This window comes from Corvus cornix, chromosome 12 (genome assembly GCF_000738735.6).
Source record: "Corvus cornix cornix isolate S_Up_H32 chromosome 12, ASM73873v5, whole genome shotgun sequence".
Lineage (NCBI taxonomy): Eukaryota > Metazoa > Chordata > Aves > Passeriformes > Corvidae > Corvus > Corvus cornix.
Genome location: NC_046342.1, coordinates 20,521,615 through 20,542,598, shown reverse-complemented (window position 1 = coordinate 20,542,598; position 20,984 = coordinate 20,521,615). Strand labels below are relative to the sequence as shown.

Sequence of the window (20,984 nt, the reverse complement as noted above, 5' to 3'; positions counted from 1 at the left end):
GCTGTTGGGGCACTCAAGGAGCAGTGTCATGGTGATGGCCAGTGAACTCAGGGCATGCAGCTTCACAAGTATATTTTATTTCCTATACCACCCGGACAACAGACGTCCTTTCACACAGCACTATAAATACTATTCACATCAACCACTCTGTCAGAAGAGAAAGCACAGAGCAGTTCATGGCTAGAGCAATGTGTCATGATGGCCTCATCTTCTAGTTGGTTGTTAGAACCTTTGTCTCTTAAGGCATTTTCTCCTGCACAAAGGAGGATTTGAGCACAGCAGCTACTATGGACTGTGTGCTTGCACCCCTGGCTCCTGCCTGCCACCTCTGAGCCGTGTGACACACTGACCATCAGTGTTCCTGCAGATGCCTGCTGCTGATCTGTGACAGGACCAGTAGACCCTTGTGGCTGGTGACACCAACACTGAGGTGCTCCAAGGGGAGAGAAGCCAGTGTTAGTGCAAAGTGAAGCTTAAAGCAGGGTTTGTCACTGAAACAGTCACTAATTATCCCTTGGGGAAGATGGTTGAGGTATTTTGCAGTCAAAACCATAAATATGGAAGCCAAGCAACAAAGCTTTGTATTTCCCAAATGCCAAACTGTGAAGCTCCAGGAGGAGGGTGGGGGTGTCAAGTAACCCCCCTGCCCCGTGCAGCCTCTGCAGCTTGGCAGGTGCAGGTCTCCTTTCCCAAAAGGCCTGCGGGATGAACCCATTAATAAAGACATGGCTTCCAGTTTTTAGCCATGTTATTTAGTGAAAACACTATTAATACATTCTTGGGCAATTTAAGGTAGAAAGTGCATGTGCAGTGATTAAAAAACCTTGGTACTGCAGTAAGGACTATTTGAGGAAGTAGTTTCCATTGCTCATGGGACCACAACTTCGATTGCTTTATGCACCCCTTTAAACTTACTAAAAAGTGGGAATATTCATCTTCCAGCCCCTCACCTACATGAGGCTGTATTCCCCTGATCTCAGGTCTTGTTCCAGTTCTGTGAGGTGTCTGATGCGAGTGCAGCTGGATCAAGCCAGCCACGTCCAGCTGTCACATTTCACACACCATCCCCAGTTTCTCCTGTGGTTGCCCAGGGACTTGGACTTGGCTGTGGCAGGAGAGCAGCTCAATTTGTTTCTCCCTGCCCAGCTGGTGTCTGGCTGGGGCATCCCAAGGGCAGGAGGGTGGTGGGGAAAAAACATCTTAGCTCATGTCCATTGACTCCGAGGTGGGGAGGGAAGCAGAATCTTTCTGAATGCTCTCAAAAAGTGATGCCATTTCAGGACTGGATCTGATCTGGGATGAAAACTCTGCCATTGCTGGGCTTTTCTCCACCTCAGGGATGGTCAGGAGAGCAGCTACTGCGCGCATGGCCGAGCGCTTCAGCTCATCCTGCTTCTCAAACTCCTGCTTCACTGAACCAGCTTTCACCTGCAAATCCAAAGCCCCGTTTTCAGTTGGCATTTAGAAAAGCCCATACAGGCACAGAACCAACACAACAGCAAAGGCCAGCAGAATACTTTTCAGCCGGGAAGTGAGAGAAGCAGGTGGCTCAGCAGCACTGAGGGAGAAGGCCAGCAGCAGAGGCAGCTTTGGGCAGGACCCACCCCAGGCCCTTGCACGATCCTGCTCTTACCTTTGTGGAGCAGGTTGCCCGGAGGGGCTCGATCAGCCGCTCGAGCCGCTGCAGCACAGCGTTGGGGCAGAGTACCGAGAGCCGTGCCACCATGATGAACGTCAGCATCTGGGCAGGAGGGGAGGTAAACTGGTGTTGGTTCTCTGTGGCCCCGAGGCTCAGAGCTGGGCCCACTCTGCTGACAGGCCGAGCTGTAGCCGCACCATGGGGAGTTCCTCTGCACTTTTGCAAGGGGCTCTGGTAAGAGCTTTGGTGGTACTGGAAACACACCCCTGGCAGCCAGTGGGCTGGAGCTGCAGCTGGCCCAGGTGTGCACTGTGCTGCAGGTGTCTGCAAAGGGCTGACAGCCCTGGGGACACTGCACCGCCTGGCCTGGAGCTGTGGGGATACACAGCCTGATTGCTGCCCAGAGAAAATTACATCAGTTAGGGCACAGCGCCTACCCGAATGTCGTAGTGATCCTTCAGCCCATCCTCCACATGGTTCAGGTAGTCATAGATGTCCAGCCGATCCAGGCAGCTTTCCAGCAGGGTGTACATGCACTCGAAAGCGGCTTTCCTCACATCAAGGCCATCATCCACTGTGTGCTTGAATGGCCCCATCTCCACCTGAACCAAGACAAACAGTACAGCTGTCACCAAAGAGCAGACAGAGCAACAGTTCCATCTCAGCTTCACAGGCCGCTGTGAGTGTGGCACACAGCTGAGCCCAGTTACCTCCCGGATGAGCTCCCTTCGGACTTTGGTTTCATTGTACAGGCTGGGTAGCACTGTATCCAGTAAATCCCGGATTAAAGAAGGCTTGTTGTGAGCAGCAGAATTAAACAGGGCTAAAGCCACACGGCGAACGTTGAGGTCTGGGTCTTGCAGGGTTTGTAGGAAGTCACCTGTGGGATAAGAAAACATCAGTCAGTCCTGCAGCCAACAGGCTGCAATGGTTTTGCAGCATTTTAAAAGTATATTGAGGTGTATTTCAAGGAGGCTGGTTATGAAAGCATTTATGGTAAAATAACTAGTGGCATGGTCTGTCAGAGCCATTTGAGATGCTTTCTCTCCCTCCATTTGGGATACAGTAAAGAAACACAACTATCCTGCATTTGGGCATAAAAACAAATGGTGTGACTCTAGCTACCTCACCCTAAACTCAAATCAGAAGCTTTGTTATTCAAGGAAGTTGTGGGGGATTTTTCTTGCTCAGATCCCATCTGATCAAACATCTCTGAAACAGAAGGCCCAGTTCTATAGAGCAGATCCATGTGTGGGCTCCCTGGACATCACACACTTCTCATGCAGGTTATATTTTTTGAAGATCCTTTTTGTGGGGTGCTGGAATTCTGAGTTTAAATGCAGAAGGAACTTAAGCATTCTAAAAAACAATGTAACATGCCCAGGAGCGAGGCATCAGTGCATTTAGCAAGGGACTCACAGTACAGTGTTGCTCTTTAATCCCAAAAGCTGAGAAACATGGATAGAAACTAACTGGACTAGATTAGGTTCATACAGGACTGGAAAATCGTTGAGCAGCTAACAACACTCAACCTCTCATGCTCCCAGCTCACACCACTGCCCATACCAGCCTACCTATGCAGCCTTTCAGGAGAGTGTCGATGGGCTGAGGCTGGTCTGTAATCGTGAACTTGATGGCAGTAACCACAGTGCTCCGGGCATGTGGGGAGCCTGCAGTGAAGAGGGGAAGAAAAACAGTGAAAAATCAAGAGAGAAAATCACTGCTGTAACTCTCTAATACATATTCTGCCCTTAGTTCTGTTACACATGTTATAGAAATATGGGAGTAGAGGATTCTTCTTATCAACTCTGTGTTTGAATCTGCTCCTGCACAATCTCCTTGTGTAGTCCCTGTTCCCAGCATCCTCCTGCTCTTGTGCAGACCAGTGCTCCTCTGATCCCCCTTGCAGAGAGATCCATCTTGTTACCCGCTCTCCTCTCAACTGGCTTTGCTCCCTTGTTGTACCCACAAGCGCTTTACAAGATGAATTTCCATCAAAAGGCAGCTTTTCCCCGCTCTGGCCATTGCCCTACCCATTACCTGCTGACAGCTGTTTCCTCAGCCGGGGCAGCAGCTCAGCAGGGTTCACCAAAGTCAGCTTCCCCAGGCATTCCGCCACCACGTTGCGCGTCCCCTCCTCTGTGCACTCAGAGTGCTTGAAGAGCAGAGCCCAGATATCCTCCACGTAAGGCGTGAGGCTGTCGGCTGGGGAGGAGCTGATGACTTCCTTCAGGGAGTGCAGCAGCAGGTACTGTCGCTTGGGCTGGCTTCCGATCTCCTTCAGCATGAAGGGCAGATACTCCTGCAGATTCCCAACGCTGATGTTCCCCAGCGCGTAGGAGGCAGCAGATTTCACCTCTTTGCTGGGGGAAGCGAACGCTTCCAGGATGACGGTTCTGAGCTCCCTCTGAGCACTGAGGTTTGTGGTGCGGCCCACCTCTGCCAGGAAGAGGAAAGCCAGCACTTGAACAGCAGGGCTGGACTTGGGACTTTTCACATCCTGGACAAACTGGTTCACTGTTGCAGGGGCTTCCTTTGGGCAGGCTGAGGACAGGGCTGCCACGCACTTTGCGACGGAGTGATACACCTGTTTGTGCAACGTCAGCGAGGCCCCGGCCGAACCCGAGGAGTAAATGGGTGCCGTCAGCTGCTTCATCAGCTCTGGGTAACCCGTGGCAGCCATCTTTGTGAGGACCAGTGCCTGGAAGAAGTCAATGATGGCGTTCAGAGCCCCTCCTTGAAGCAAAGGTGAGTGGACAAGCTGAAAGATTTCAGCAAGGACGGAGCCGCTGATCTTGCAGAGGCAGGATGGATAAACCTTGGCCAAAGTCACAAGGAACATGATGGTCACCTGGGACACGTGCATGTCATTCTCGGTAATTAAGACAGGGAGCTCTGTTAGCACAGCCTCAATCATGGCAGGCTTGAGGCTGTCGCTGTAGTTCCTCACCAGGATGTCCAGAGCATTCAGAGTGCTCAGTTTCAAGGCACGTTGATTCTTTCTCAAGAAGGAAGCTAAAATGGGGAGACCTTCCCCTAGGATGGGTCTCAAATCTATTTTAAGTGGAGAACTAGCAATTAAGGTTAACGCTTTAACTGTTGTTAGTCTGGTGATTTCATTTTTGAGCCTTTCCAGAAATATCTTCAAGGTTGGCTGGAGGTCAGTGCTTAAATGGTCTCCCAAGTTGTAAATTATTTGTCCCATGCAGGAGATGGCACGTTCCTTCACCTCCTGGTCGATGTCAGCTGCCTTCAGCCGCTTCAGAGTACCAGGGAAAAGCTCCTTCACATAGGGCTTGGCATCAAAGGTGTAAGGTTTGTCCAAAGGCCTGATAACTTTCACAAGCTGCTGAGTCACCAGCAAAGCTTCTGATGTGATCTTATAAAAGGGGTCTCCAATACAGGTTACAATAGAAGGCAGCAGGGTTTTGACATGAGGGTGAAATACCTCTGGCTGGTGGTTGCAGAGAAGGACGTGGAGGAAGGACAGTGTGTCGATCCGCATGTTGGAGGAGCTGGATTTATCCGCCAAGGAGAAAACAATACCTGTGCAGAAGAAAATATGATGATGTCATATTTTTCCTAAAGAAGGAGGTTCATGGATCTAGCCGGGGACAATCACAGGAGACTTTTCTCATATTCACTGTACAGTCACACCAAAAGCAAAGGCGGGACCTGAGCCTTCCAGCAGTGGGATGCTTCGTAAGCCCACAGGCCAGAGAGCTCAGAGGAAAATGTGGTGGTGCAAATTAAAGAATCAGTCAATATAAAGATTTTTTTTAAATGCTACTGCATTTTGCCAAAGGAAATGGCATTTGTATTTCTGCTCTCAGTGTGATAACAGCTTATTTCAGAGGAGGCTGGAATAGGCCCTCCCAAAAGCATCTTGTCAGGGGACTGTGGAAATGAACATGACATTCTTATCCTGGCTTTCAGTGCGGAGGCCAGAAATAATGTGGGAGCTGTTCAGCACATCAGCACAGAGCACAGCTTCATGTGTATGTCCTAATGCTGAGCAGAATAATTCACAGGAGTAAAACTGGAACACGCAGGCAAGGAGCACATATGTTCAGAATGGATTTTGCCAACCCTGCTCCTTCACCCCAGACCATGGACAGGCTTACCAGGTATAAGTGCAGGTATATGATCTGCCAGGCAGCCAGGAAGAACACTGGCCAGTTCTGTCAGGAGGCTGAAACAACCCTGTCTTGATTTGATGCTCTTTTCTTTGAGCTGCTTGTGCAAGGCCTTGATGATGTTGGGAACCTGCAGTTTGGAGAAGCAAATAAGAAGGGGTTACCTCAGTCATCTCAGCTGCTCGCAGAGGCTCACTCTGGTACATTTCTACCACAGTTTATTCAACAAGTTTCCCGAGCAACAGCTGCAGTAAGGCACCAGCCAGACACCTCACCCAGAAGCCACCCAGCCTCAGCCTGCACACACGTGCCAGTGGCTAGTGGAAGGGCAGTGCCAGCTGTACCCCAATGCTCCTGTGCTGTGCCAACACTCTTACCCCGGGAATGGCAGGAGACAGACAGTAAACAGCCAGGCCTCTGGATCTGGTGCCCTCTAGATCCCTGCCCCAGGGCTCCTTCAGCTAGCCACATTCTCAAGGCACCTACTTCTCACTGCTTTGTGACTTAACCCAGCCGCCACCTGCTCACGCACCTGGTTCTGAAGCATCGTCAGGGGAACATCATCCTTGCCAGAGGCATCGGAAGAGTGCAGCCAGCTCTGGGTGGGCAGTGTTTGCTTCAGCAAGGAGATGTAAGCATTGAAGATATCAGCTTTGACATTCTCCTCCCTCTCTTTGAACCTGCTTATCAAGGCTGGGGAGAGAGTTCTGTAGAAGTCCTGCAGGAGATCGTGCCTGCTGCTGACAATGGCCTCCAGGCACTTGGCCGCAGCCCTGCGGACCTTCCAGCTGATGTCGTCATCGTCGCTGTACTCATCGTCGCTTTCTAGAAACAACACAAGGGAAAACAAGGTGCAGCATTATGAGAAAACTGGAGCTAAAGGATCACTTGATCCTCAGAGCTGCCCTCTCCAGGAGGAGAAAGCAGGAAGGGGAGAAATGTTAACCCCGTGTTCTGCTGAGCACAGCCATCCTCACAAGCAGGCACCTTGCTCTTCATCCTCCCCATTTTCAGTTTCCATCATCTCTTCCTCTTCCTCCTCATTATCATAGTTGTAGTTTGGGTCAAAGGTAATGTACTTCAAACATAGTGCCATCACACTCAAGATGTGAGGATCCATTTCCTTTGGGCACCTATAACAAATTAAAATTTTAAGAGGTAATCAGAGACTAAGCTGTTTTAAATATCCAAGTAATATTAATCTCAAAAGGATCCCAAAGGGCTTCACAGACCATGTGAAGATTTTGATAAGATGAATTAAACCAAAGATGCTCCTTCCTGCTGTGCATAAAGCAAGGCCACGTTCCCCTATGGGAGGATGCAGTAATTTTTATAAGGACAAATAAATAAATCAATTGTCTTCACCCTGTTGGGAGGAATGAGTTAAAACCAGATTTGGAGAGGAGGAGGGAATAGTTTTGCTCAAAGTGACCTTGCAGCTGGGAATGCTAAAGATGTCAGTGTGGGAAAACACCACTTGTTATACCTAATGCTGTTCATCCTCTGCATGTTTTCAGAAGTACAATTCCTGTGGAGAGGTAACACACTCTCACAAACATGCACAAAGCATTTTGTTAGAGTGAGGCAGGCAGTGAGCCCCCTTGCCCTTCTCTGAGTTACGATGAACTAAGCCAAACAGAGCCTGTGTCCCCACGTGTCTCCATCGCCCGGCGTTATTAGCAAGGTAATGAAATAAACCTACTGCTGGCATTTCAGCTGTGGTTTGATGGTTGCCCTTGGTTACCTGTGTGTGTCAGTTCACACATACACACCCTGACTGAATCCTCCCTTCCTGAGAGAACACCTCAGCAGCTCTGCAGGGCTCCTTTTCCAAGCAGTAAATATTTGACCAAACAACAGGAGAGCTGCAGCTCAGCAGCTCTTCTGCCCAACCCCCTTGCCTGCCTCCAGCTCCCTCCATGCACCAGGAGTGAGGCAGTTCCCTCTGGCTAAGGAACATTCCACGGACAAGGAAAACTCCCACTCCTGAAAAACCAATATAGAAGGACAGCCTCACATGCTGAGGTAAAGCAGCTCCTAATTCCCGTCCAACCCTGCATGTGCAGAAGAGCTTTCATATGTGAACTGCCTTCCCAACAGGAATGCATGCAGGAAGGCCCTCCTTCGAGGATGCCAAACGTATGGATATTTACACCAGGAGGACACAGATGCACTGGATGGTGCAGAGGCATTCCCCAAGGGGACACACCTTCTCACAAAGGACTCGAAGGCCTGGAAACAGTACTCCCGCAGCTCATCATCATCCACGTTACTGTACTGAACAATCAGAGGAATTATCTTCTCCAGGTGTTCTCCTGGGAAAGACAAAGCAAGCAGCAGTGAAAAACCATCCTAGCCTTCACTCACCTGGGTAGCTGACAGCTCAGCCCCCTGGCACTTCCTTCCTGTGCCTGCCTGGTAGAGCATTCCTGCCCCGACCTCATGGGCAAGGAGCCAGCAGCCCACCAAAACCAGCTGTGCTGGTTTTCAGCAGCCAATCCCTGCTCCCTGTTTGCAGCCCCTCGTTGGCATTTCAGTCACAGGAAGAGCTCTGATTAGAGATCTCTCAGGATCTGATCTCAACTCTGGGAGGTCTTTAAGACAAGTAATACAATATGCTGCCATGCACTTCTCCTGTCCTTTAAAAGGGGGTGAATCCACTGACCTAGATCATAGAGGTGTTAACTCAAACCAGGGAAGTGCTGCAAGATCTTGAGGAGAAGTCACTAGCAAAGGGCAGCCAGAGAGATACTCTGGTGTTTCCTCCCTTCCAAGTGGAGATCAGAGAACCAGGCCAGAACCACAGAGGGGATCACAAGCACAAGTCACTAATACATTAACAACAGTGACCACTAAGAGGAGCTGCTCTAAAATGCATGTACATTTCCCAGCATCATTTCAAGCTACTCATTCTACCTATGCGGTGCCCAGCCTGCCTGCTGATGCCAGCCACACACTGAATGTACGTCCTGGTGGTCGACGTAGACTCGTTCCTCTTCAGCTCCGCCAGCAGATGCTCTGTAAGCTCTGAGAAGATGTTTCTACTGCAGGTCAAGACCAGGTGCCCCAAGGCAACGATGGCCCGTTTACGTACTGCCAGCCTGGGGCTCGTCAGCTGGGGCAGCAGGCAGGTCAGGATGGAGGAGTGGAACGAGTAGAGTGTTCCTCCCAACCTGCAGTGAACAGAACAAGGCAGAAGGTGAAAGCCAAAAGCTCAGAAAAAAGCCCTCTTGGCAGCAACAAATCTAAAAATCCTTCAGCTATGGAGACTTCATGTGCATTATGGGGAGGGGGAGGAGAAGGGTGGGTTTGTCATTTTGGTCTGAACACTGACTTGGTCTGTAAAACACAGGGAGAAGTTATTTGTCTCCATCATGGAGGAGTTTTTGACTGTGTCCTTCTGGATGACCCAAGGGTGTGCTAATAATTTCTTGCATGCAGATGACATATGACACTGTCACTCTGACTTATGCAACAAGAGGCAGCCAGGAAAAGAAAAAAAGTATATGTGATGGGCTCATAGGCTAAAAAAAACCTCCCTGCTTTGCCCTCACCCTTCCATGTTTGTGTGAGCTAAGCTTCTGTGGGATCCATCACCAGAGGCATGGCCATTCCCAAGCACAGAAAGGCTTGACATGTTATCTCTCATCCCTGCTGGGGACCTGCTCTACTCAGATATTCCCTAGGAGCAGCCAACCAAATCCTGTGTTTTTAAGTCCCAGTAATAGGATTAGGGAAGTAAAGAAATCAAAGGCAGACACATCCCTGCAGCCCCCTGCCATGCACAGCTGCCAGAAGGAAATCCTCTGGTACCTGCTCAGCATATCTGACAGGATGTCAAGAGCTTCCAGCTGCACGGACACATCCTCCTGCTTGCCAATGGCTCCTGTCAGCTGGGCTGTGATCTTTTTGCACACATTTGCTGTCATGGTACAACCTGCAAGAGAGATATTTTTCCCTGCTGTCAGTTAACAAGGAGTCTTTTTGCTGCTAGGAACCATTCTTTCCCTTTTTGAAAAAAGAAATCACCACTGGGAGATCTAATCAGGACAGATTCATGAGATGGCTGCAGAGGAAAATCCTATTGCTGGGAGCCTCAGGCATCCCCTGAAAAGCTGATGCACTTTTGGGATACACAGTTCAAAATATAGCTCAAGTTTTCATTTCATTCCATCTTTCATCACACTGGTATCTCAGCTCTACCGTCTCTCCTCCTGATTTCACTAATTGTCCTCTGGCAGGTGAGTATAGAATTGGTAACTTTTAGGCTCTGAACTCTGCATTTTCCCCCATTTGCCAAAGGCTGGGACTCCCTGTTCCTCAGTGACAAATGGGGACAGACAGTGTACCTGTGGAGGCTGGTGGCAGCTCAGAAATAACTGTTTTGAGGCCGATGCTGGAGATATCTCGCAGCTGCTCCTTGTCTGACAGCATGTTCGTACAGAGCGTATCCACGATGGTCTCCACCTGGTACTCCTTCACTTTGCCAACCAGTGGGCCCAGGCTGTGGGAGGAGAAGCCAGTCAGGATAAAGGGCCTAATCCAACTGCCCAATCCAACTTCAAACCATCACATTGCTCCTTCCTAGAGATCCTGGCCACCTATCTGGGAAAGGCTGACATTCCGCTCTAAGCACCTCCTTAAGCACATAAAGGAAATACTCCTGGTTCCATTTTGAGGCCTCCTCATTATCACACTCTGGATGGATGAGAGATTGCAGTAAGTATGGAGTTACTGCAGATACAACCAGAGATAAACAGGCAAAGAAGTTAAGAAGTTGGTCCTCTGCTCAGTGCCCAACTGTTTTGCTTTAAAACCCAGAATAAACCAACCCAAAGCAGGCAAAGACAGGAGCAGGGCCAAAAAAAGTCAGGACAGTGGGAATCAAAAAGAAAGGGCCAAAGATAATGGGGAAAGAACAGAGATAGAAGCAGCATGTGGTTGAAAAGAAGGGAATATGAACAGGATCCACAGCAGGAAAAAATAGAGGAACCCAAAGTTGTCTTTAAATGGCCCACCTTTCTGGAGCCCTGGGGTGAACTGAGCCATTCAATGGCATTTCTAGACTGAACACTCCCACTTAGCCATGCTGAGGAAAGAGATGGGAAAGAACATGTCAGCAGCAGGATCCCTTTATCAGAGGATTCACGAATAGAGGAACTTTCTGCTTTTGTTCATTTGGATTAAAAAAATATGGGAATGGTCAAAGACAAAGCAACAGCACAGGCTGCACTCAGAACCAAGGCAGGGAAAAATCCAAGTGCATTATAAAGTTCAATGAAAACGCCCTTGAAGAAAAGGATTTGGACCTGAAATTAAAACACCATAAGGTCTGTACATGTTTAGTACCACTGCTGTCAAAGACAGAACCATGGAGAAATTCAGCACTGGATTTCAAAGCCTGAGAGAGGCCAAGAGCTCGATGACCAAAATTTTAAATTGTGCTTCTCCCTGAAGAAATAAAATCTTAGGGATGTGCTTTCCATGTGGTAAGCATGTTTGTAACAGCAACACTGAAGTACTTCCAAAATCATCTCTTGCTGCTACAAAGGTATCTGTGTGCTCACCCCTTGTGAGCGCCTACAAAGAAAAAAAGTGCAGTGCCTGGCAAGAGAGGGCAAACTCCCTTGCAAAGGAGGTTTGAGGGAAGTGTCAAGGGCCAGGCTCCACTCTCACACACTCTGCAGTCTGTGATGGCTTTACTAGTGCCAGGGAACATGGCTATTACTGTCCAGGCTCTTACCATTTGACAGCAAGGTTCTGTACTTCCCCATTTTTGTCCTCCAGCAATTTCAAAAGCATTTTCACAACTTTTTTCTCACTGTCTTCATCTAGCTTTATTGAATCTTTCTGCAGTTCCATCATCAGGTCATTGGTGGCCATAAACCTGAAAGGACACAGGGTAAAAAGTGGATTGGCTGATGTACAGACACAAATGCATCACCTTTGCATCACCTGGGACAGAACTTGGCAATTGGTGCTTGTATGAAAACACACTACCGAAAAGTAACGTACAACACTGTCCTGAAGAAAAAGGAAAATCACTACTGTCTTACAAGCAGATAACTACCTAACAGGGGTCAGGTAAACAAAAACTCTAAAAGTGGCACTTAGCATGTGTATTTTTTCTCAGCAACTAAATGAAGATGGTTAACTATACCAGAAAAAAATAATGATGAGTTTTTTCACCAATTGCCTGGCCTAGGAAAAGCAGTCTGGGGTCTAAGGATGCACCTAGCTCTGTTCTTTCTGGCTAACCTAGCACTGATAGTATGACTCCACACATGGACAAGGCCTATCACTTTCAAAAATGAAAAATAAAGTCATGACTCCATGCAAACTACACCTCAGAAGTGCACTAGGCTTTATTTAGATTGCCGTGAGAAAAAAAAATCAAATATTTATCACTCCAGATTAGAAAGAAAAACAAAGACCCAACTGACAGTCAGTTTTCTAACAGGGACAAAATGGATATTGAGAAATTCTGGAATCTGTTTTCCTGGGAGCAGGAAGTGCAAAAGGTGCTGGTATAGGAGTCTGAGGTTCTAAGAAACCTCAATGTGGCTATCGTGTATTAGCTGCTTTCTAATGTTAGCCCTGCACAGAATGGATGTCTAACAGGAACCACAAAGTCCTTCTCTCTTGTTACCAAATGACAGCTCCTTTTTAAATTAGGCTCTGATGTCACTCATTCAGCACATAAGATCTCTCATGTACAGGTCATCGTTCAATCTGCAAGCCCATTCCTGAGCAGCAGTGAGGTACATCTGGAACAAGGGACTGCTGTGGTGTTCCATAGCCAGCCCGAAATCCAGAGTGAGAAAACAGCAGTAATGTGCCCTAAGATGTTAACGTGCAATCTATTTCTGATTCTACAAGAGCTCTTCAGCTGCACTCTGCAGTTCAATGTCTGTGTTGAACCAGCATGACCAATTATGGCCACAGGCTGAACAGAGCCTTCTGCGGCAACACATCCAGCTTTGGATTTGCTGCCTGCTGCCATCCTGCCCCAGGACCTTGGGATCTCACAAACAGATCCATCTGTGAGGGGAGAGCAAGAGAAACTTGGTCCTTTAACTGGTCACGTTTGGCCGTGTGCTGGGAGGAAATGGCCCTGCAATATCTCTGTGACATGACATGTGTTGGGCACATCTAGTTTGGAGTGTTAACTGTAAATTCTTTGAACAAACTGTTTGTACAACTACTCCATCACTGACTTCTTTATAAAATACCCATTTTGACATCTGAGAACATCAGCAGCTTCTACAAAAATCAACCTACTTTTAAGCTATTACTAAACCCTCTCTTAGACCTCAAAATACCAAGTCTGGCCCAAACATTACCTTCCAGGTTGGTACTGAGAGAACAATATGCTCAGGAGTGAAACCTTTCATACATGTCAGTTTTAATTACTTTTTATAGACTGCCTTACACATCGAGCCACCTGCCTAACCCTAAAAGGACGCCAACTTTCTGCCGACATAAACAAAGAAATAAAAGCATCTCAGTCCTGTTAGAGAGGCACATTCCCCCACCACACAGAAAAAGTTCTCAAAGCAGCCTGAGCAGAGCCAGTATGTGCAGCATCCATCACCCGGGGACATGGGACTCTACTCCCTTTTAATGCACTGACTATCTCACAAATTATCAAAACAAATTAGAAGCATTTCTGCTACGATGTTCTTCATTCACAAAAAAAATAACAACTTGAAGTCCAGCAGTCAAGACTCTTATTCCCGTTCCACTTTCATCAAGCAGCAATCTAGGCAAGGAGGGGGACACCGCTGGCTTCTCTACCTTCCCCCCTCCTCAGCTAGGACACAGTCGGCTTGAAACCGTGTCAGTAGAACTGATCCAAATCTCAGGGCTCCTGCACACCCGCTCCTGGCGCGGAGGGACCCCCGGTGGGAAGGGGCCCCTCTCTGGGCAGCCCCCTCTTCCCAGGGCCCCGAGGCGCCCTTCGCGGGTGGCTGCCGCCCGCAGGGCCCGTCCCGTGCCGCAGTGCCACACCTGAAGTCCTTGTCGGTGGAGGTCATCTTCTCCAGCAGGCTGGAGATATGGTAGGAGACGCTGGCCATGGCGGAGCCCGGCTCTGCGGGGCCCGGGTCGCCGCCCGCTCCGTTCCGTGCCGGGCGGCCCCAAGGCGGCGGGAGGAGCCGGGCGAGACGGCTTTGGGGGCCGGGGCGGCGGCCCCTGCCGACGAAGGGTTCTGTCCGGGCCCAGCCGGTGCCTTTGCCCGTGCCCAGGGCCGGACAGGTCAGTCCCCGCTCCCGCCCCTCGCCCTCTCCCTGCCCAGCGAAGGCACTGGCCGCCCCCGGAACCCGGCACGAGCGGAACGTCGTCGCAAGCGGGCGGGGCGCGGCGGGACCGGTTGTGCGCGGGACCGCCGTGCCACGTCTGAGCGCGGGCAGAGGCCGGGGCCGGGAGTAGCGCGGGGGCCGCCGCCATGGTGAGGCGGGGGTGAACGGGGACCGCCCCGGGACCAGAGCCGGGGGGTCCGGAGCAGGAGGGAGCGGGGGCGGGGAACCGGCGGCGTCCCGGTGCAGGGCCCGAGCGCAGCCGGGTGCGGCCTCCCGTTCGCGGCCCGGGCAGCCCGGGGCACGGCACAGGGGGCACCGGGCCCAGCCGCTGCCCCCAGCTGGGCGGCCGGAGATGGCCTGGGGCTCCAGGGGCCGCGGCCGCGCTTTGGTGCGCTGAGCTCGTTCTGTTCCTTCTCCCCGCAGGTCTCGGTCATTAACACCGTGGACACGTCCCACGAGGACATGATTGTAAGTGTGCCGGGGAGCTGCTCCGCCTGATCCGGTGGCTGCTGTAACAGAGCTGCTCTGGGGTTCTCTGTGAGCAGTGAGGGCGGCATGTAGGTGCCCGTGTAAGAGGACACTCGTGGGGCGTTGGATGCAGAATGCTGTCTGAAATCCTGATCTTGCCATTTTATACTGGGTGGAGAGGAAAAGTTGGCTCGGAGGGAAGGGGAATTGATGTAAAATCTTAATTTTCATGTGCGGGCTTGTTTTTGCCCGTGTCTGTGAAGTAATAGATACATGTGTATATTTACTGGTACAGAACTTCAACTGATAGAACTGGTTTTCCTTTACATGGATCTTTCTTGGAGCAGATGTATTAGTGTGGGTAGGAAGAAAGGTTTCAAAGTAATTTGTAGAAGGAAGGAGCCCAGTTAGGTGAGCCTAGTTCTTCAGGAAGAATTTCTTCACAGAAAAGACTATCAAGCGTTGGAAGGGGCTTCCTAGGGAGGTGGTGGAGTCACCATCCCTGAAGGTGTTCAGGAAATGACTGATGTGGTACTCAGTGCTCTGGTCTAGTGTCAAGTTATAATCGGTCAAAGGTTGGACTCAGTGACCTTGGAGGTCTTTTACAACCTTAAAGATTCTGTGGTTTGGTGATGATGAAGTTTCAAACATAATTTAGAGCAGTATTAATACACCCACTTTACATTTTAAGAAACAAAAACACATAACTGGTCACTGCTTTGTAGTCAGCAGCCTGAATTCTCTCTCATCAAAAATCCTCTGGGTTGCTGCTCAGTGAGAATTCCCTGGATTCCTTCTGTGTAACATTTACATAGTGATTGAAGAAGCAGCTAGGGAAACAAATTGCTTATGTGGCATGTCTGGATTGTTTGAATCCGTTCTTTTGACCCTGCCACGTAGGGCCTGGTGCGGCTGTGCTGCAGTGGAGTCAGTCACCAGGCCAAGCTGGCCATGCTGAGCGCAGCTCTCCCTGCTCTTCTTGCAGCACGATGCACAGATGGATTACTACGGCACGCGCCTGGCGACCTGCTCCTCGGACCGATCCGTGAAGATCTTCGACGTCCGGAATGGAGGGCAGATCCTCATTGCAGACCTGAGGGGGTGAGATGTCACAACAGGAGAGGTTAATCAGGGCAAACTCCTAATGCTTTGTCCTTTTGCCCTTGGGCAGCACAAAGTGCAGGTTGAACTCCAGGGTGAACTCCTCCAAGATTGTGCTGAACAACTTCCCAGAGCTGGGGCGGGGACAGAGCCCCAGTGGGAAACACAGTGGGGATTGGTCATTTGTTTAGTACATTACACCTGTGATTTTCAAGAAGTAAAATACACTAATACAAGAATAAACATTTGGAATTGTTTTCTCTGACTGAGAGCCCTGTGTCAGGGCACTAATATTGCCATCTTAGCATTACCCATTCCTCATGTCAGGGTGCTAATCCCTCCTGGAACAGTGATTCACAACAGTGATGCTGTGAGGCAGCTGCAGCCGGAAGGGGTTTTTCTCGGCTTTTCCAAATGATGTTGTTTCTTGCAGGCACGAAGGTCCCGTGTGGCAGGTTGCCTGGGCTCATCCTATGTATGGGAATATCTTGGCTTCCTGTTCCTATGACAGGAAGGTTATTATCTGGAAGGAAGAAAATGGCACTTGGGAAAAGACCTATGAGTACACGGGACATGATTCCTCAGGTATGGAGGGTTGGAGTATGGAGCTGGGAATGGAGACTGGGGAGATGAGGGAATTTGGGTAAGGCTGGATTAAATCTGTTAGTGTTAAGGAAGAAAGCGTCTGTCAAACAGAAGAGGATAAAAACTGAAGAGAGTAAATCTGTTCAGCACTAACAGGACATTTCCCTAAGGTTGTATTGCTGGATAACCCTCTCTACTGATTCACACCACATTTCCATAGGTGTCGTTATACAAATAAGTCAGCTTTCAAATAAAGGTGGCAGGGAGCTGAATTACTGAGGAAAATACTCTCTGTTTCCAGTAAGAAAAACTACATTTATCATGCTGTATTTTGTTTTAAAATGGAAACTGTTGTGTTCAGATGATTTGCCCTCCCAATGCAGATCTGAAGTCTCCAGCTTTGCTGGGTTTCTGATCTGTACTTTAAGTCCTCTGCCTGCCATTCACTTCTCGTTCTAATCAGTGATGCTCCTTGCTGTTGTCAAGAGTTTTTAACCTCATTAAGAGTGCTAGGTTGGTGTTCTCATTCTAATAAGGTGCCAAAAATAAAGGCAGTTCTCTGTCATTCAGTAAACAATGCTATTGGCTGGCTTTTGCTGAAATTTGACGCATTCTCAGCTTTCAAAGCCACTTGCTTTTGGTGACTATGCCGCTGATACCAGTCAGTGAATTGGTCAGTCAGTTTTAGGTAGTCCCTGTGTGTAATCTGGTCTGTCTTGCCCTTCCCAGTGAATTCTGTCTGCTGGGCACCACACGACTATGGACTGATCCTGGCCTGTGGGAGCTCTGATGGGGCCATTTCCTTGTTGAGCTACACGGGTGATGGGCAGTGGGAAGTCAAAAAGATCAGCAATGCACACACGGTGAGTCGGGTTCTTTGGAGCAGCCCAGAATTCCCAGAGTGACAGGTAACACTGAGGTGATGCCTCAAAGAGTTGACTAGATAAATACTGAAAGGCAAAGAAATTATGTGAAACATCAGAACCAAGAATAGTTTAAGTTCATCCAGAGTAGGCAGGTATACTTCTTAGTCACTAAAATGAAATGGAAATAAGATGAAGTTCACTTAACAGCACTGGCAATGCCTGTCTCTTGTGCATTATTGTTAAACACAGTGCTGAAAGTTACCTAGTAAGAAGTGGCCTTGGTCCTAAGAATACCTGCACCAGCTGAATAAATAAGCTGGAGAAACTGCAGGACTCCTGTTTCTCCCAAAATTGTGGAGATTTTTGTTTAAGCAGAACGTAATAAGCTAATGGCAGTGGCCCCCAGTAGAAGGAAATTTGGCTTAGGACCAAAGGTTCCTTCTACTCCTGCATTCCTAAATACTAGCAACTGTGTGTGCCTTGTGTTTTTGCAGTTTCCGTCTCTGTCTCTCCTATTTACACATCCAAGATGAACTATTTTGTGTGCAAATACCCTTAGCTACCTCAGGCTTTCTGAGTAAGTACTTTAGTGAGACTAGGCTGCATCTGGATTTCTTATTCATCCGATATTCATCCAGCATTGTGCAAGACTTCAGTTTTTCTGAGATGGGCTTATTCTTCACTCCCAATAGAGAGTATGCTACGTGTTCTTCACCCCCTCAGCAGCCTTTATTTATTTATTTAGTTAATTAAAGTATGCAACTTTTAACAGTGATGTTTTTCATCAACTAGATTGGATGTAATGCAGTTAGCTGGGCTCCTGCTGTTGTACCAGGGAGCCTTATAGAACAACCTTCTGGTCAAAAGCCGAACTACATCAAACGATTTGCATCTGGTGGCTGTGACAACCTGGTCAAGATCTGGAAGTAAGTGCCCAGTTGCTAGATAAAACCTGACACTCTAGGCTTTGAGTGTCCCTGTTAGTATCTCAAGTAATATTTTCAGCATCCCTATTGTATAATTTTTGAATTACTGTTTTAGAGAAGTGTTTTAAAAATGGAAACTTAGTGGTGCACAATATCTCCCATGATTCTTGCAGTTTATGCCAGCCCTGTGTGATCTTGTCTCCAAGGGTGGCTTTCTAATGGTCTTTGGTTACCTCTGTCAACTTGGGCAATAGCAGATTTCTGACAGTAACTGAAGGTCAGAACCTCTTTGCCTGTGCTGCTTTGTCCCCTGGAAGGGATTTTGTCAGTTCAAGCCATAGAGATTTTTGGAGAAGTGGGGAACACTTGTGCTTTGTATTGTCTGGATGAACAATACAAAGTCTGAAAGCTACAATCCAAGGCCTTCCTAGGCAGGGGATGAGAAATGCTGCCGCTACCCTCCTGACTATATAGTTGTGTTTTCAGGGAAGAAGACGGTCAGTGGAAAGAAGAGCAGAAGCTGGAGGCTCACAGTGACTGGGTGCGAGACGTGGCCTGGGCTCCATCCATAGGTTTGCCAACCAGCACCATTGCTAGCTGCTCACAGGTGAGCGTTCTTTGGAGCGACAGAGGCAGGCGCTTGGTGCGCTCACTTCCGTGTGCTTCCTTCCCTGTTTCTCTAGTAAAGGAATTGTAAGGATAGAGCTGCTCTAACAGGTCCTCTTGGCAATCCTTTGCTATATCTGGGTCTCTGCATAAGAGCCTTTGATTCCTGTTCCTCCCCAACTCAGAAGCCCAATTAGAAGCATTTCTGGACAAATGTTTATGTGTGTGTGCTTCTGTACCAAAGATTGGCTTCTGTTTTGAAAATCATGAGCAGGATGGTCTCACTAGGAGGAAGACCTTCCAACTAATGTCGTATTTTAGTGTTTCAGGATCAAATTCACTGAACTTCCTTCTAAAAATACTGTCTGCTAATAACTGCCATTCTTAATCAGCTTTGATGTCCTCAGCTTTCATATTGGCTGTTGTGTTCTTGCTGCTAATCTGTAAATGCTTTTTTTTTTTTTAAATATCAAGAAGACTCCTTAGTGAGCTCCTGCCATGTGACTGGAAAACAAAATCTCAATTTGGGGAAGTATTTCAGCTGATACATATGTATTTTGGGGGCTCTTCTCTGGTATTTGCAAGTTATTGTTGGTGGTTTTTTTCATCAGAGCTGTACTCCTGCCTTGCCTTTATACATAGCAAGGAAACAGCCCCCTTGCTATGCTGAGCACAAATCCATGCAGACACATCAAGGGGTGGTATCTGAGCTGTGATTTGGAAGTGTAGCTCCAAGGGCAAATCAGGGTTATGTTTCCTGTGCCCAGACAGCTTGGTCTCTGCTTTTGCAGGATGGCCGAGTGTTTATCTGGACGTGTGATGATGCCTCTGGAAACTCCTGGTCGCCAAAGCTGCTGCACAAGTTCAATGATGTCGTCTGGCATGTGAGCTGGTCCATCACTGCCAATATCCTTGCAGTGTCTGGAGGAGACAACAAAGTGAGTACTGCTGCCTTGGCTTTTGCTGCTGTGTGCCCTGTTTCCAGAGGAGCTGAAATGAGACAGGCTGTTGTCACTTGTTTAACACATGGCTGTTGTAGAATCTCCTTTGCTGCAGTGGGGACATTTTTTCTTCTGATTTATCAAGAGGGCAGGAAGACCCTAACCTTTGGAAAACTACGTGCACTGCATTCTGAGTCCTTACTGGAGGGCAGAAATGCAGGCTGAACTTGATTTTGTGGGGTACTGACAATTCACATACTCTGCTCATATGAATGCAGGCTATCACCAAACCAGTGCTGTGGTAGCTACAAGAAAAGGGGAAACAGGATGTGTTTAAAGCTGAAAGCTGTTCCTCCTGTTTTTGAGGTGACACTGTGGAAGGAGTCGGTGGACGGACTGTGGGCGTGTATCAGCGACGTGAACAAGGGCCAAGGAGGGGTGTCTGCTGTGATAGAAGGGCAGCAGAATGAGCAGTGATGCACAGCGGAGTACTCCAGCTGCAACAAGTGATCACTGTCCCTAATTTGCAATGTGTCTTTAGCTGGATGAGAACTGATTTTATCTAAACTGGACATGAACATGGGAAACAATTATCCAATTTTATGAGCACTCTAAAACTATTACTGGGAGGCTACAATATGTTGATAATCAGCCTTAATTGACATTCCCTTAAAGTAAACAGTATAGCCAAGTACTGTTCTTGATACTACTCCTTGATACTGTAAGAATTATTCCCTGCTTTTCTGGTTCAGGGGTCAAATTTGATTGGATGTGCTGTGCTCAGAGTTCAAGCACTTGAACAGAACGGGGGAAGCTGTTAAAATGATGAGGTGTGAACTCTTTTATGCAAGGGGACAAATACTCTGTGCCCTCAAAGGCCAGAACTTTGCTTCAAGTGAGGGAAAGGGCTGGTGGAGTTCTCGGGTTAGCTGGTAGTGTGCTAGCTAGCCCTGCTGGTAACAGTGATGTTGTACTTGTGTCTTTCTGCAAATAATGTGCTTGGCCACGTGAAAGTCTCTTTGCTTTCTTGAAGATGAAAAGGAGTAGTGGAATGCATATGTCTTCTGCTTTACAGTAATTTCAAACTTGGTTATTTCACCAACATCAATAAATCAAACCATGGTTTGAAGGTTTATTTTTTTAGTCACACTTCTGTACTGTACCTCAGTTGTTTGGATTTTTTTTTGTTGAGATACCAACAGAATAAAGTCCTATTGGTTAAAACCTGGTGTGCTGTATTAAATAATCTTTTCACAGGGACCTGATCAAGGCAGTCTACAGTCTGTCTTCAGCCAAGCCACAGTCACGTCTTCCCATCCATGGAATTAGCTTTGCAAGAGCTTGGGTTTTTTGGTGGGGTTTTTTCTCCTGTAATGGTACATCACGAGACTAGGCTTTACGAAGCCACGGCTCTTC

At 48.3% G+C, this 20,984-nt stretch overlaps 2 protein-coding genes across 4 annotated transcripts; one reads left to right on the top strand and one right to left on the bottom strand.

Moving 5' to 3' along the window:
- Positions 1-55: 55 nt before the first annotated feature.
- Positions 56-13,866, bottom strand: LOC104683401 (cullin-associated NEDD8-dissociated protein 1-like). 2 transcript variants are annotated; one of them, XM_039559151.1, is made up of 15 exons: positions 13,786-13,866; positions 11,519-11,662; positions 10,125-10,279; positions 9,589-9,712; positions 8,692-8,948; positions 7,985-8,090; positions 6,763-6,908; positions 6,308-6,600; positions 5,764-5,905; positions 3,680-5,185; positions 3,214-3,309; positions 2,350-2,519; positions 2,077-2,241; positions 1,634-1,741; positions 56-1,428 (listed from the first exon to the last, which is right to left on the bottom strand). In XM_039559151.1, the coding sequence occupies exons 1-15, from the start codon at positions 13,851-13,853 to the stop codon at positions 1,201-1,203; spliced, it is 3,708 nt and encodes a 1,235-aa protein (XP_039415085.1). In that variant the 5' UTR covers positions 13,854-13,866; the 3' UTR covers positions 56-1,200. The 2 variants fall into 2 exon arrangements, with proteins under 2 accessions (XP_039415085.1, XP_019135835.3); XM_019280290.3 differs by lacking the exon at positions 13,786-13,866 and adding an exon at positions 10,794-10,864 and having other exon boundaries at positions 11,519-11,606.
- Positions 13,836-20,792, top strand: SEC13 (SEC13 homolog, nuclear pore and COPII coat complex component). Of its 2 annotated transcripts, none has more exons than XM_039559156.1 (9): positions 13,836-14,031; positions 14,499-14,543; positions 15,529-15,644; positions 16,078-16,229; positions 16,959-17,092; positions 17,888-18,021; positions 18,508-18,628; positions 19,419-19,565; positions 19,935-20,792. In XM_039559156.1, the coding sequence occupies exons 1-9, from the start codon at positions 13,852-13,854 to the stop codon at positions 20,043-20,045; spliced, it is 1,140 nt and encodes a 379-aa protein (XP_039415090.1). In that variant the 5' UTR covers positions 13,836-13,851; the 3' UTR covers positions 20,046-20,792. The 2 variants fall into 2 exon arrangements, with proteins under 2 accessions (XP_039415090.1, XP_039415091.1); XM_039559157.1 differs by lacking the exon at positions 13,836-14,031 and adding an exon at positions 14,131-14,224.
- Positions 20,793-20,984: the final 192 nt, after the last annotated feature.

Bases quoted from the DNA above. Each gene is read 5' to 3' on its own strand.
- SEC13 (XM_039559156.1), top strand. From the start codon at position 13,852: ATGGCGGAGCCCGGCTCTGCGGGGCCCGGGTCGCCGCCCGCTCCGTTC. The intron at 15,645-16,077 runs GTGAGATGTCAC...TGTTTCTTGCAG, and splicing joins CTCATTGCAGACCTGAGGGG to GCACGAAGGTCCCGTGTGGC. The intron at 17,093-17,887 runs GTGAGTCGGGTT...TTCATCAACTAG, and splicing joins AGATCAGCAATGCACACACG to ATTGGATGTAATGCAGTTAG.
- LOC104683401 (XM_039559151.1), bottom strand. From the start codon at position 13,853: ATGGCCAGCGTCTCCTACCATATCTCCAGCCTGCTGGAGAAGATGACC. The intron at 11,663-13,785 runs GTGTGGCACTGC...GTGTCCTTTCAG, and splicing joins TCCACCGACAAGGACTTCAG to GTTTATGGCCACCAATGACC. The intron at 5,906-6,307 runs GTGCGTGAGCAG...TCCAAACTGCAG, and splicing joins TGACGATGCTTCAGAACCAG to GTTCCCAACATCATCAAGGC.